The sequence below is a fragment of the Danio rerio genome, chromosome 1 (assembly GCF_049306965.1).
Source record: "Danio rerio strain Tuebingen ecotype United States chromosome 1, GRCz12tu, whole genome shotgun sequence".
Lineage (NCBI taxonomy): Eukaryota > Metazoa > Chordata > Actinopteri > Cypriniformes > Danionidae > Danio > Danio rerio.
Genome location: NC_133176.1, coordinates 39,038,619 through 39,054,607, shown reverse-complemented (window position 1 = coordinate 39,054,607; position 15,989 = coordinate 39,038,619). Strand labels below are relative to the sequence as shown.

Genomic DNA, 15,989 nt, shown 5'->3' with positions numbered 1-15,989 from the left:
CGATATCGTTGGTAGAATGAGCAAGTTTTGTATGCATAACTGTTAGAGTCCAAAGGCAAAATTAACCAGAAATTAGCCAGAGATCAGTTATCAAGATTAACAGATCCAGGATCTGACAAATCATCTTAGATAATTTAAGCAAGCTACAAAGAACAGACCGCAGGATTCAGTCATCTGTATTGTACGCTACTCTCTTGTATGTTAATTAGCTCCAAACTCAATTCACTAAGCATTGAGCTCTGCAGCATATTTAGAGTTTTTTAAAGAAAAGTATCTTTCTAACCTCAAAAGAGTGCCCTAGCTACAAACTTTGAAGTAGCTGAATAAAACCTGTCTTATTTGAAAGAAAATCCTCTAAATTTTAAGATGCATTAAAATATTGCATATTTAGTATTTTATTAATTCATAATTATACAATAATCACACAAAAAAGTCAGATTTTTTTGTTATTTCTTATTTGATTATTCCATTTTTAGCCATCTGTTTATGTGGAGTTCTTTTGTTTGTTTCATTTTATTTCACCTGGTGGCAATAAAATGAGGAACATTTTTTTTTGCTATCTTATATGGAATAAAAATTATACAGATTTACCCGTTGTTAGGAAGAGTGTACTTTTAATTTCCATATTTTTGTTTTTTGCACATATGACATACCTAAATTTAAGAGCCTCCTACACATGCATACATTTGAATAAATGTATGAAAATGGTCTCATTTTACAGAAAACTAATAAAAAATACTTGTGGGGGAAACCAGAGCACCTGGAGGAAACCCACATGAACGCAGGGAGAACATGCAAACTCCACACAGAAATGCCATCTGACCCAGCCGAGGCTCGAACCAGCACCCTTTTTGCTGTGAGGCATACATACTGCCCACCGCATCGCCCTGCAATAATGAATTATATTAATATATTTTTCTTAAGCAGCACAATTATCTTCAACCTTAATAGTATTATTAATAGTAATATTAATAATAATATATTGAGGCATTAAAAGATAAATATTTGAAAATTTGGAATATGGTAAAATAAGGTCAAAAACTGTGTGATTCTTACCAATGCTCTTCCTTGATTCAGTGAAGTCTGTTATATAGTACCATGCTTCCACCTAGTGTCCAAATGCTATTCTACAATGTTTGGCTCGAATACGAAGTTGGCATGTATGTGATGGCAAAGTTAAATATTTAACAGTTATTACTCTAGTATGCAGTATTATGTTTTTAATTTATAATAAATACACAGGAGAAAAAACAGTACTTTACACTCTCAGAAATAAAGGTACACGAGCTGTCACTGGGGTGATACCTTTTCAAAAGGTACACATTTGTACTTAAAAGGTCCATACTGGTACCTCAAAAGTATATATTAGTACCTAAAAATTTAAGAGGAACACTTTTGTACGTTTTAAGTGCTAATATGTACCCTTGAGGTATTAAAATGGACCTTTAAGGTACAACTTTGTACCATTTGAAAAGGTACCACCCCAGGGACAGCTCGTGTACTTTTATTTCCGAGAGTGTACTGAACTTTAATGAACACAGCATCCATACAGGAAAGGGAGTTAAGGACATTTTTAGGGGTTAAATACATGAGGAAAGTCATCAGCGTAAAACAGGACCGGTGAGGAAATGAACTACTGTAAAAACCCAGTAAACTAATTAGAGATCTTGTTTTAGAAAACAGCATCAACAACAACAGCAACTACAACAGAGAAACATTAAACAGAACCCAAACAGCAGAATGTAACTAAAATATTATTTACAATTTATGTTAAAAAATATTTCAGTACTACCAATATTGTTTTAATTGTCATTGGTGTTTATACACATCCTATTATTTCCATTTCTGTTCTATTGCTGTTTCAAAATTTCACACTCAGATATTGCTTGATGCTATTAGCAGGTTTGGCATGCTGTCCCAGAAGAGAACCCTGGGTTTGGAGATAATTGACTAGGGCTGCTGTCTGGTCAATAAGCATATATAGGGGTCCGAGATCAGGTAGGCCTCGAAAGCTCCCCCTGGTAAAAGAAGGGAAAGGAGGAGATGGGGTGGAAGGGGGGAACTTTTCCAAAACGAAGAAAAGGTAGTACGGCGAAATCGGCCTATTTGTTGTAAGCTTCAATCAATTTGATTGCATTATTGCTGTTTACGAAGAGGCCAGCCACGATCAATCAAATCATGTGCTCCTCTTATAATTTGTTTGTAAAACTTCACGTATGTGTTCTGCGTATCCCGTATGTTTTTAGTTTTTCATTTCTGTGTTTATTGTATTTTGTATGTTTTGCACTCCTTAAAAAAAGAATAGACATGTTACTTAAACTGTCAAATTAGTAATTTTTAAACATTTGCTTAATAATATTGTTATAGTTTGTTAAAACACAAAACTGCGTGTATGTGAATAATTTGTATTATTATTATTTTTTTTATTATTGTTTTGTTAAAAAAAAACTGTTGTTTTATGTAACGTCACCTTGCTCAAAAACAAATCTTTCTTTATTTACTTTGCTCCAAAAACAATTTCACCAAAAATATTAAGCAGGACATTTATCTTCAACCTTAATAATAATAATAATAGTAGTACTAGTAGTAGTAGTAGGCAGCAAGGTGGTGCAGTGGGTAGCACTGTTACCTCACAGCAGGAAGGTCGCTGATTTGAGCCTTGGCTGGGTCAGTTGGCATTTCAGTGTGGAGTTTGCATGTTCTCCCTGTGTTTGCGTAGGTTTCCTCCAGGTTTCCCCCAGTCCAAAGATATGCACTATAGGTGAATTGGGTAAGCTAAATTGTCCGTAGTGTATGAGTGTGAGTGAATGAGAGTGTGTGGATGTTTCCCAGTGATAGGTTGTAACTGAAAGGGCATCCGCTACATAAAACATGCTGAATAAGTTGGCGGTTCTTTCCACTGTGGCGACCCCTGATTAATAACGGGACTAAGTTGAAAATAAAATGAATAAATGAATAGTAGTAGTAACAGTAATAGTACTAATAATTTATTTTTAAGCATTAAAAGATAACTATTGAAATATCTGGAATATGGTGAAATACTGACAACAGTTCACAACCTTACTGCTTTGCTGTATTTTTGATTAAATAAATTCAGCCTAGGTGAGCATCAGATAATTTTAATTATTCTAGTCATATAAATAGACGCATTATGGAACCTTCTTACCTTTATGAAAGGAAAAACCATTAGACGCTGAAGTAAATTCATTTTTGTTTGTAAACAAATCTTTCAACAGACATCTGTTGTTGTTTTCCAGGGCTGGGGTGCAGAGTACCATCGGCAGGATGTGACCAGCACCCCGTGCTGGATTGAGATTCATCTTCATGGACCCCTGCAGTGGTTGGATAAAGTCCTCACCCAGATGGGATCTCCTCACAACCCCATTTCTTCAGTGTCCTAGATGGAGCTGACCATAAAGCCACTGCTGTTGCAACCCTGTCAGTCTGGGTTCACATGCAGAAGCTGATTGGTTGAAGGGAGGGGTGGGAGATGACTAGAGGGTTGGCTTTGTGTACTACTTGAAGGCAGTTTGTTAGGGTGGGGGTCATCGAATCTGGCTGAAGAGTCCTCAGTTTTCAGCCCGTGAGAATCTGGAAGATACTTGACAACTCTGTGTGACCAAGCATGTTTAATGATGAGGCATCATACTTGTGGCGAGTATCCTCCTCTGGTCTTGTTCGTAAGAAGTTTGACTTTTTTAAAGCCAATTTGTTTGTTTTCTTTCTATTTCTTTTGCATTTCTCATCCTTTTCCCAGTTTACAATCAGTATTCCATTGACGAAAAAAAAAAGATCTGCATCCTAGCTTAGAGACTAGAACAGTGTTGTACAGAGTAGAGTAGCGTGAACACGTCTGAAAGACCACAACATAAATCTTGTGCAGAATTATAATGCTTTAAGTGAACTGAGCGGCATGAAGCTGTGAGAAGGATAACGAGGTTATTAATGCAACATTTCTCACAGCTGGAAAGAAGAAAAACATGTAGCAAAAACAGACAAAAATGTCTAATGTAGAATGAAAAATGCATATATTTGAATACGAAAACCGTTGAATGGGATAAATGTATGGGGAGTTGGGCATGTAAGTAGTGGGTAGGGAACTCGTGCAAATGTTGCGCTACTTTCATCACAGTTGCGTTCGACTGATTTTAAAAGTGGGTGTGTAAATGTACTTATTATTAGTAAGGAAAGTGTTGTGCAGTCTGTTTTTTTTTTGTTGTTGGTTGTTTTGCAAGTGTGGTTTGATCCCCGGGATTGTAAGTTTGATGTCTACAAATGAGAGCAGAAGCAGGCATCGTTTACTTTGTCCATGTACAGTATTGTGGACTCACCACTGAGCTGCACAGAAGAACGTCCTTGTTACTTTTATTCTGAAATAGCACGAATATGTTTCATAAAACACCTTTAGAAAAGCAGGAGGAAAAGCTTACATAATGCCTGTGCATTTTTAGAGTAAACTGATTTCTTTTGTGTTGACTAAGATTTAAATGGCACTAGTGATATTGTTTTGTTAAAAGAAATTGTTAATTTTTGATTAACTTCCTCTAAGATTTTTTTTTTATCCATAGTGAAATCCCATCCACTGTTAAAATGTACACATTTTTGTATTTTTTGAAGAAAATATATAATGTTGTTCCTTCATATTTGCACTTTCTTAAGTGGCTTCTCGTCTCTGTCCCTTTTTTTTCGTGCTGTTCTTGCTTACCTGTACTCTCAGAAAGCAGTTTTATTCCATGAATATCAAGTCTCTACTGGAAGATTCAATTAAAGTGTTTCATTATCACTGTCTGTTTCTTTTCTTCATGTTTAGAAGCAGAACATTTAAAGCAAGCACTACATTTAATGAGTAACCTATTATTCAGTGGAGGTAATGCTGTTTATACAGTGGGAGTAATGCAAATGATATCAATGTAATGTGTGATATACTGTTAAAACCTGATATGAAACCACAAACGATGTATAACCAAATAAAATAAATAATAAAGTTATATAGTTATAGGTCTATGAAGAGCAAAGGCATATTTGTTAAAGATACAATTTCATTGAATTTCATGGACTGAATCGGAAAGTTGTTTAGGCGGAAAACAGCTCCCTCTAGTGTCGTATTTGAATCTGTACGTACAACATATACAATAAATTCAAACGCGCGCGCGCACACACACACACACACACACTGTCAGCACATCAGAGTGTGGAAAAACTACCTTAGATACAGAAACAATATTTTATTGAGGTGAATTATTTATCATTGTAAAATTAGTTATTAACTTATATGACGGCCCAACTGTGGAATGTTCCAACTTCGCTTTTGAGGACGTGCTGAAGTGGACCATACACTTTAAGTATCTATTTTAAGATGCTGTAATGCGAATATGTATGCTAACAGAAATATTAAATAGACACCTGTTTACGAGAAAACAAAAACAAACAAACAAACATATACATAAACAACTGTATAGGCTACATAAACAGAGCTATTTAGACAATGTCTAAACGCTGCATATATAGCCTATATGAATTAAACTCTGACACCATTTGAGATAAATCAACTGTGAAATTTTTCTAAGTATTATTCTCTGATGCACAAGACCTGCTTTTTTGTTTTAGTTATGCCTTTATGGTATCGAATCCTTATTTTCAGTATATCTAGCCTACTAATCGCATTAAATAAATTGTACTCTGACACCATTTAAGATAGAGGAATCAAATCAACTGTAAAATTGTCTAAATATTATTCTCTATGATGCACAAGCTTTCATTTTTTACAGTTATGCTGTTATTTTTATTTACAGTACTGAATTCATATTTTTAGTAGGCTAGGCTATATCGCACACACTAATTTAAGATAAATAAATCAAATCAACTCTACATTTTTTAAAATATTATTCTCTGTGATGCGCAAAGCTTTGACTTTTACAGTTACGCCTTTGTTGTTTTTATATAGGGAATTGAATCCATATTTTCAGTAACCTACATCGGACACACTTTAAACACTTAAATGAACTGTGACACCATTTGAGATAAAGAAATCAAATCGCCATATTTTAAAGTTAACTATTAACAGTTAGTTTGTTTGTACTGTTATTTCTATTACTTATTCAATTTCCCATTTATTGTATTTATTTAACGCCTCCCAAACCTAAACCCAACAGTCACAATACTGTAAAAATATTAATTATTGTTATACTGATTATATATTGATGCGCATATCGCATGTCCTGCCGGCTGCGTATTCGATCTAGACTTTATCTCATACCACCTACATACCAAAAACACACATCTGTACAAACTTCAATTCCAGTTAATACCTAAATTTGTATCAAGGCTATTATTTATGCTGTTAAAATACTAATGGCCTACTTATGAATGTAAAAGAAATTCAATATACAGTAGTTAACATCTGAAGTGGATCAAACAAGTTTTTCAAGAATTGACTATCACTGCATTCCTGGACTCTTCATTCATTCATTTATTCATTCATTCATTTTCTTGTCAGGTTAGTCCCTTTATTAATTCAGGGTCCCCACAGCGGAATGAACCGCCAACTTATCCAGCAGGTTTTTACGCAGCAGATGCCCATCCAGCCGCAACCCATCTCTGGGAAACATCCACACAAACATTCACACTCACACTCATCCACTACGGACAATTTAGCCTACCCAATTCACCTGTACCGCATGTCTTTGGACTGTGGGGAAAAATGGAGCACCCGGAGGAAACCCACGCGAAGACAGGGAGAACATGCAAACTCCACACAGAAACGCCAACTGAGCCGAGGTTCGAACCAGCGACCTTGTGGCTGTGAGGCGTATTCCTGGACTCAAAACTAGTAATTGTTTAACATTTGTTATGTTATTTTATCCTTCAATAGACTACATCTTCAGCCATTACAATATCTGTGATGAGCTGTGGAAAGGTGGATTTGGTGTATTATATGAAGCGTTTGGATGATGGTCTTAAGGTAAATATAAATAACACATTATCAAGCAGGCAAATGTTTGCTCTGCCATATCTTCATCCTCTCTAAGCCATCTTAGTGTTCATTTTCTTGTTGTACATCAGGTGGCTGTGAAATACGTCACCAAGAGCCAGTATACAGAATGTATATCTTTTGTAAGTACAATGCACTGTACAAAACACATACAATATATCATATTAGCATAATTCACAGGGAACCCACCTCCATCTAAAAATGATAACCCATCTACATCTTTCAGGCCGACCATTCAAACCACATGCCAAAGGAGATCGCCCTCACCATCCCTGCTAATAAAGGGCCCAGCGACCCCCACGTCATTAAGCTTCTAGACTGGCAAAACCTTGAGGACCATTATATCTTGTGGCGGAAACACAACACATCACATCATGCAGCAAGCAGTTTATGCTGCTAACCTGTACTGCCAGAGGGGAATCTTCCACCGTGACATCAAACTGGAGAATCTACTAATAAATAAGGAAAAATTAGAGATCAAATTTACTAACCTTTCCTTACAAATGTATTTCTGCCGCGTGTCATGCGCACTTTAATCCACATGTGAGTCCAGCAGTGCTCTCATAGCGGGAAATGAATTCTCATGAATTAATGCTGCACACTCAGAGACGTCACAAAGTACTCCCAGGTACAGACATCCACTCTCCACACTGGAATACACACAAGGATCTAATCGCCGTGACTCAGTTTCAAAAACTTGTTTCAAACTGGAAGAGTGAATTTGCTCCTAACAACGCAAAAACAACCAATTTTCCCTTTTTAGTAAAATATATGTATCCTAATAGTGTTTTTAGCAGGGTGGGACACATATATGACCGTCAACAGCTCAAAAAATGTGTTTTGGTGTTTCGTGACCCTTTAAAACCTGACTGAAAATCTTCATGAATACCTTTATTAAGCTTTATTAATAAATTGCTTTATTAAGCAATTTATCTTAACAATATCCACAGTACTGCAATATCAAATTTCAGGCAATGTAAGTCAAATGCCAGAAGAGAAAATGCAGTTAACACTATAAGTTTATATTGAATAAAATCTGAACCTTTTTTGTGGTGAAAAGGGAAAAAAATCATGCATTCTTTATATTATTTATTAAAAGATGGTTGTCATAATGTTCAGTTAACAGAAAGTACTTTTTTCTTCATTTAATAATTTTCTTCTCGGCTTAGTTCCTTTATTAATCAGAGGTTGCCACAGCAAAATAAACCACAAACTTATCCAGCATATGTTTTACACAGTGGATGCCCTAGGTGCGACCCATCATTGGGAAACATTCACACACACTCATCGTGCAATTGTGCTATCCACTGTGCCACCGTGTCACCCTGCCTTTTTTCTTATTAAAAATAAAACTTTTTCTACTTCAAAAACTAAATATTCAAAGATTGTACTCATGACATGCACACTTTTTAATTGTTTGGAAAAAGCATAATTCTACATTGTTGTCAAATGTTTTTAATAAAGATGATTATGTATAACAGATATAAAAAAATGCTTTTATTTTTGACTTGAAATCACAAACGTTTTCTCTGCCACTCCACAACTGAAACACCCGCTGTGACAGCATTAAGAAAAGCTGAATAAAAAAGGTTTTCATTACTTTTGAATTGCTCTTTTTGCTTGCAGAATATAGGCCTACTTTTTTTCCACAGAGTGCCTTGAAATTATCATTTAATTGTGATAATTCAACCTGCTCTACACTCTGTTTCTCAAAAGTGATTGACTTTGGATGTGATGATCTGCTGAAAAACTCTGGAGAATCTGGCTATTACATGGAGCCTCCTGTGTATGTATATTAGTTTCAAGATAAACCATTTCCCATGGTCCAAACCATAGACATTATGATAGAAAGCTAGACACCCCATGGGCCACTGGATAGTACATCAATGCCGTCACCATCTTAATCTGGTAACCCAGTCCTACTTCGCTGTTGTATCTCTAACCGAGACTGAGTAAACATATGTTTGATCAGACCTCATCTGCTCCACCACCGTCACACTCAACACTGGTATACCACAGGGCTGTGTGCTGAGCCCCTTCCTCTTCTCCCTTTTTACCATCGACTGTAGGCCTGTAAACAGATCCAACACCATCATCAAATTTGCAGATGACACCACAGTGATTGGTCTAATCAGCAATAATGATGAGACTGCCTACAGTGAGGAAATACAGCATCTAGCCACTTGGTGCACAGACAATAATCTGCTCCTTAACACCAACAAGACCAGGGAGCTTATTGTGGACTTCAGGAAGGGATGAAAAGGCTCACATGATCCCATCCACATCAATGGGATGGCCGTTGAGCCTGTCTCATCCTTCAAGTTCCTGGGGACCCACATCTCAAAGGACCTTTCCTGGACCACCAATACCTCCAGCCTGATCAAGAAGGCCCACCAGCGCCTATTCTTCTTAAGGCAACTTAAGAAGAACCAGCTTTCATCAGCCGTCTTGGTGAACTTCTATCGCTGCACAATAGAAAGCATCTTGACCAACTGCGTCACAGTCTGGTATGGAAGTTGCTCTGTTGCTGAGCGTAAGGCACTGCAGCGGGTGGTGAAAACTGCCCAACGCATCACAGGGACCACACTGCCAGCCATGGAGGACATCCAGAGGAAACACTGTCTGCGCCGAGCACGCAGTATTCTGAAGGACACCTTTCACCCGGCTCACAGACTGTTTTCTGTCCTGCCCTCCGGCAGGTGTTTCAGGCTCCCCCGGACAAAAACTAGCTGACAGAGGAACAGCTTTTCCCCCAGAGCTGTCTCCCTTCTGAACTCTGCCCCCCACAGACTCTTTTGCCCCGCCAAAACACCCCCTACTCTCCTCTAACTTATACTCCTCACAATAACTGCACTGTTTGTTTAACATTTGCACATTTAAAATTTGCACATATTCATTGCACCACATTGCACTGATTCACTTATTTGAACCGTACATACCCACTGCACATGGACATTTGTAATTATGTACACACCCACTGTACATATACGCTTGTAATCATGCTTATTTATCTGCACACTACTGATTATTAATAGCAACCTGTACATATATTCATATATTGTAAATCTGTTAATATCTGTTCACTGTGCTAAACACACAGCTATTCTAACTACTGACACCGTCTACACTGGATACAATATACAGGTGATCATGCTCATTCACTTTTTTTTATTGTCTGCTGAATACAGGGCAAACGAAAACAGAAGATGATTAGTTTCGTGTGAACTACTCGTTTATGTCTCAGACGTTTGGAGAAATCTTTAGGAATGTTCAAGTATATGCAAAGGGATTATTTTTTAATGTCATCGTTGGATGATATTTTGTTAGAAGAATTTAATTGCAGCTGTTAAAAAAATAATCTTAAACCAGCCAGGCTGGGAGATCAGCCAAACCCAGCTATGTCCAACTAGAATAAGCTGGTCATCTCGAAGCTAAGACCAGGCTGAAAATGACCAAATCCTGGCCGGTCGACCAGCTAAAACCTGCCTAACGTTACCAGCTTAAGCTGTTTTCCCCTCACTATGTTTTGTAAACGATTCAGAGTCAGCAATAAACGTTTGTTTTTGGAGGGTGAGAAGAACAATGTCAATATGGATATTTCTAGTTTAGCACAACCAATGGAAATCTTCATGAAAGTTCTTCTCGGAGAGGAAAATTGTTACCTACCATGAAGCCCTTGGCCTGTACCGTGTAGCAACAGCAGAGGGCAGCAAAGACCTGGAATTTTCCATCTTAAACTCCAGGTAAGTAAGATTTTTTCCCCCCCAGTTTTAACCGCGTTATTTTAACGAGTATTTTAGATTGTATTATGATTGCTTCTTGAGTTGTTTAGCTTGATTTTGATTTTAACTGCATCAACATTTGTGACATAATTTTTTTTATAACATGAGTTTTTTAGATGAATTATTAATTGATTTGATATGTTTGTTTTTATTTGAAGCGGGGACAGAAAGCTTCAAGGTCTTAAAGTTTTGTCATTGTTATTTAACATAATTTAACACAAAAAAGACGCGTATGTATGTATGTAAAATACATTATATATATATATATATATATATATATATATATATATATATATATATATATATATATATATATATATATATATATATATATATATATATATATATATATATATATATATATATATACATATATATATAAAGTCTTAAAGTGTATTCTCCAAAAATCATATAACATGTTCAACCGAGGGTGCTTTGGGAAGTTTAGTGTGGTTTTAATTTATTTTGCTTATATATTATGCTTATATATTATGCTTATATATATATATATATATATATATATATATATATATATATATATATATATATATATATATATATATATATATATGAGATTGTGTACAAAAAAGGCCTTTTTAAGGCTCATATTCACTATTAACTTAATACACATTTTAAATGTCATTCAGGTCATTTACCACAAGAGGCTGACATTTCCTTAAAATGGCCATCGAGTTTTATTAACATTTGCTTATGGACTATTTGGTTTAATATCTCTCCTGCATGTTTTGGCCTGACTTATTAGAAGTTATGATTTTTTTAGAGGGATGCAGTGATAAGCAATTGTTTGAATTCTGTTTGTAATGTTTCTTAATTCAGTAAAGAAACAGAATTGTATCAAAGTGATTTTTGTAACATCTTTGTCAGGACGGGAACCAGAGCAGCAGCAACAATGCTTTACTTCTCACTAACAATCTACACACACTTGCAAGTGCAACACTACAGACATGTTGTGGTTAGTCTTAGCAAATACAAAACATACTTTGACTACTCTACTGATAATCTGATTTCTTAACCAATCTCAAAACCACATTGATAACTAAACTTTATCATTGCACAATTAATTGTGCCTGTTTGTTTTGTCATTACTAGTTTGTGCAAGTTGTGCAAGTTTGTCAAGGTATCGAAGTGAAAGGAAGTTGGCAAGTGATCCAGCATTGGATGATGCACATCTAACAGATTCCCAATGTCCTATATACTCCAAATGCATGTTTCTGTGATGTTATATCTGTAGTTTATGTTGTAAAACTTTACAAAATCATATCTATACCAGATATGAGAGAATAGTAGAATTGTGCCACATCTGTCATGCTCCACAATACTCACATTTTCTATTATGTGTACAGTCTAATATGTTGTGCTGCCAGAAAATATCCACCTTTTGACTCACCAGCAACTGAACTATGAGTTTATGAGTTATTGGCAGGGCCAGATGAAATCTCCTGAGGCTTTATACTATTACCTAAATATCACTACATGTTGAATTATTTTTTTTATCCCTGGTGGGGACAAAATGTTTCCCCGCAGCAGCATAGCCATTATTGTTTTTTTTTTCTTAAAAAATTGTGAAATACTGTTAGAGCAAACAATAATAAAACCAAAAATAAAATTTCACTATCAAAGCTCCCAGTATATGACCAGCTAATGGTCAATCACAATGTCAGCATGAAAAATACAACTAGCCAAGTAAGAGTAAAACAGCTGTTAGATGAGCTGTCAGATTGTCTACTGAATGCCTTCCAGATGCATAAATTATTTCCCCACCATCAGACTCCCTATCGTTCATGGCATTTTGTTCTGATACCTCCACAAATTGCCCTCTTTTACTCAGTATGACTTTATTTGTTTAGTATAACCACTAATTAAGTGAGTGAAAGGGAAAGTCATTGCCGAGCAAGTTCAAACAAAAGCTACGCATAAAAACAGCCATTATAGATGCCGCTTATCTGGTTTATCTAACAATGGATAAATCATTGCAAATCCCAATCATATTACAGTCAATGATTGGGAGGCCTGAATGTTTTATTGAAGGTCTGTAAAGTACATTTGAAAACAGTGACAGGGATTTAGTGCAATGAACCATTTTCTCGCTGATGGTAGAAACAGAATGAACGTGCTAAACAGCTTCTGTTAATTTCAGCAAACAAACCAGGGGTTACCTAATTCTCTGCGCAAAGAAAGAAAAGAGGTGCAACATGCTGCAGGTGATCCTTGCACTGGAAAGCAGAAATATATAAAACACCTAGTTACACAATTGACAATACAAAATAAATATATTTTTTGTAAGTGCAGTGTTCAAAAATGTAAATTTGACAAAAGTCTAATAAAAGATAAAAATTGCTGTTATATATAATTAATATATTAAGTAAATAAGTAAATATAGTGAATTACAGTCTCAAAAATCTGTGGAAATCTACGCACACATTCTGTCTGGGCTTAGTTAATGGCCAGTTCTTAATTAGTCCTAAATGTATTTCATTTAAGCAGATTTAGGGCTGTGATCATACCCCCAATACTGAACATTTTGCATGTCTTCATTCATTCATAGGTAGAACCTTGCATGGAGACATGCAAACTGCAGTGTTGAGAAAACTCGAGAACTTAAATTTGGAAGCCCCATTAAGAAGCTCCCATTAAGTTTGATTGTGTTAAAAAGTCAGCAATCACAAGAATCAATGAAATTTCTGTGTTTAGGGAGCTTTTACACCTTCATACATTGGTTTGGTTGTATTGCACTAGAGTTCATTTTCCGTTTTGGTGCTGTTCATTTGGGCAGGTGTGAAGGCAGCTTTACCATTGACTTCTGAAGTGACTTACGATATGCTTTCCTCCATTTTCAGTTTTCATTTTGGTTCATTTCAACTAGTTTAGCCCAGTCTAATTAGTGTGGTGTAAAAAGTAACTAAAAAACAGAGAAATGGTTCAATATATAATTTGTTGTTTGTGGTCCAGACCAAATAAACCCTGTAAAAGCACCCTCACTATTTATTTGAGTGTGTGACTCAGTTTGTGGGCATGCATACACAAACATCAGACGTGAAGGATATCATAATGTAATATTGCTATGTATAAATGCATACAGCAACACCGTGGCTCAATGGTTAGTACTATTTTTTCACAGCAAGAAAGTCACTGGTTAGAGTCCTGGCTGGAAAAGATATAACTTTTCTCTCGGTCTCTTCCCCTTTTTTTTAAGACAAAGCATTATTTCTCACCTTAGCCTTATGTTTCCACCCACCTATTTTAATGCTCATTTTGGATATGCACATAAAAATTGGTTGATGGAAACGCCAAGATGCACATAACTTTTGAAAATATAAAACATATGCTGAGTAGGACAAACTTTTTATTCAATAAAAAAGATGCGCATAAACTGCGATGGAAACACTTTTACCAAACAAATTCCAGTATGTGTATTAAAAAAGGGTTGCTATAAGAGATCATATGATGATGAAATTGTGTGTGAATGGACAAACCAGCAGGCTGAGCACACTGTAAAACATCTGAAATGTTGTTTTGGTCATTCTAAAATGCCTGACCATTTTAGTATTGGTGTTAATATATAATTAATTACCTCCAGAAAAATTGGAGTGTGTCAAGAGTGTCTGTTCGTCGTGTCTCATGGCTTCAAATGCCACCAGGTGTTCATTGTGTGTTGGCATTGTCCTCTGAGGTGAAAGTCATTTATTAAATAAAGAAAAGGTTGATGCAGCTTCTTCTACTGCAGTAAATTCTGTTTTTATTGTTTATATTCGGCGCCAGTTAAACAGGAAGTGTCGATGGAAACGCAGCTTTATTTGCACATCTTTTATGCGACATTACAGTTTTATACATACGTTTAATTGGCATTTTTAGATGAAAACATAGCTATTGCCTACATTTCAGTCACACAAAGAACAAAGTCATGTATGACAATGGCTTGTCTTTTTTAATTAATTAGCCTAATATTACTGACCTTCGACAGGGATTTACACTTTAACTAGAGTAATGGGATTATTACTTTTTCTCAAAACAATTTTTAATACTGCTTACATTCTAAATGCCATATCAACCTCTACCACTTGATCAATAATAAAGGCAGACACACAAGTGCACTTTTAAATCTATTAAAAACTCAGCTTTAGAAATGTTATCTTAAACTGATCAGTGTGTGTAAAAGTGTGAACCTTAAATTAAACATTTCCACTAAATATTGAGTTAAGGTTATCTGCATTCTTGTTTTGTCAAATTTGTTGTAGAAACTACACAGAAGCCTGTTTTATGTAATTTAATGCAATTAATCTGAAATAACTTTTAAAATTACGGCCAATTCCCCACCCTTTTCAAGTGAAATTTAATAAACATCACACATTACATAACTTTTTTATTATACGGAAATATTTAAATACTTTAAAAGTAAACTTACACATTAACTTGAGCAGCAACTGTATGTTTTCCTATGCTAACTCTCTCTTTTTCACTGATGCAGTGATGTTACTTTTTAAAATATATGCTCATATTTGCTATAACTTTGCATGAGCTCGTCAAATTCAGCCGTAGAAAGAAATGCTGATCTCTTTTTTCAGATGTTGCCATGATGATTTATAATATCCGCGCTCCATTGATAATGCCTTTTTATAGTCGCGTGTGCACAATTAACTCTGAGTTAACTCAGAACTAACTCAGAACAGCTATTCTGAAACCAAAAACTCTTGGGTTTTAATCTCTCTGTAAGTCAAGTTTAAACTCAGAGTTGGTTGAACCTCCTTACTGAAACAGGCCCATTATGTTGACTTCCATATTCACTAACAATTTGTTGTAAATTGTTGAAGACGGCAGAAACAGTAACATTGTTCACATTGAGTGCATGTACGGCAGGATTAAAATATATATACACAACTCTATCTTTACCAACTGTAAAAAAATGTTCGCTACCTTCACATACAAGAACAAACCCACAGCGGGTTTGTTCTCATATCAGGCAATGTTTGTATGTTAATAAAAGCGTAAAATCTGTTCAGCATTATAAAATGTCTCTCCAGAAGATAAACGTCATATGGATTACATTTCTAGAGTGTTTATGAATCTTTATGAAGCTATCTGTATCTACATATCTTGTAGCAAATTATTTTTTTGAAATGGCCATAAAACTTAAACATTTACGTTCTTTCAAATTGTTTCTATTTGGTTAGCTTTATTCTTTGAGAATGATTAGTGTC

General features: G+C 35.5%; 1 protein-coding gene across 1 annotated transcript in view; it reads left to right on the top strand.

Moving 5' to 3' along the window:
* Positions 1-4,784, top strand: part of smad1 (SMAD family member 1) — a 35,205-nt gene extending 30,421 nt beyond the window's left edge. Inside the window, 1 exon segment of the mRNA NM_131356.2 lies at positions 3,258-4,784. Coding sequence (NP_571431.2) covers positions 3,258-3,401 — 144 coding nt within the window. The 3' untranslated portion in view covers positions 3,402-4,784.
* Positions 4,785-15,989: the final 11,205 nt, after the last annotated feature.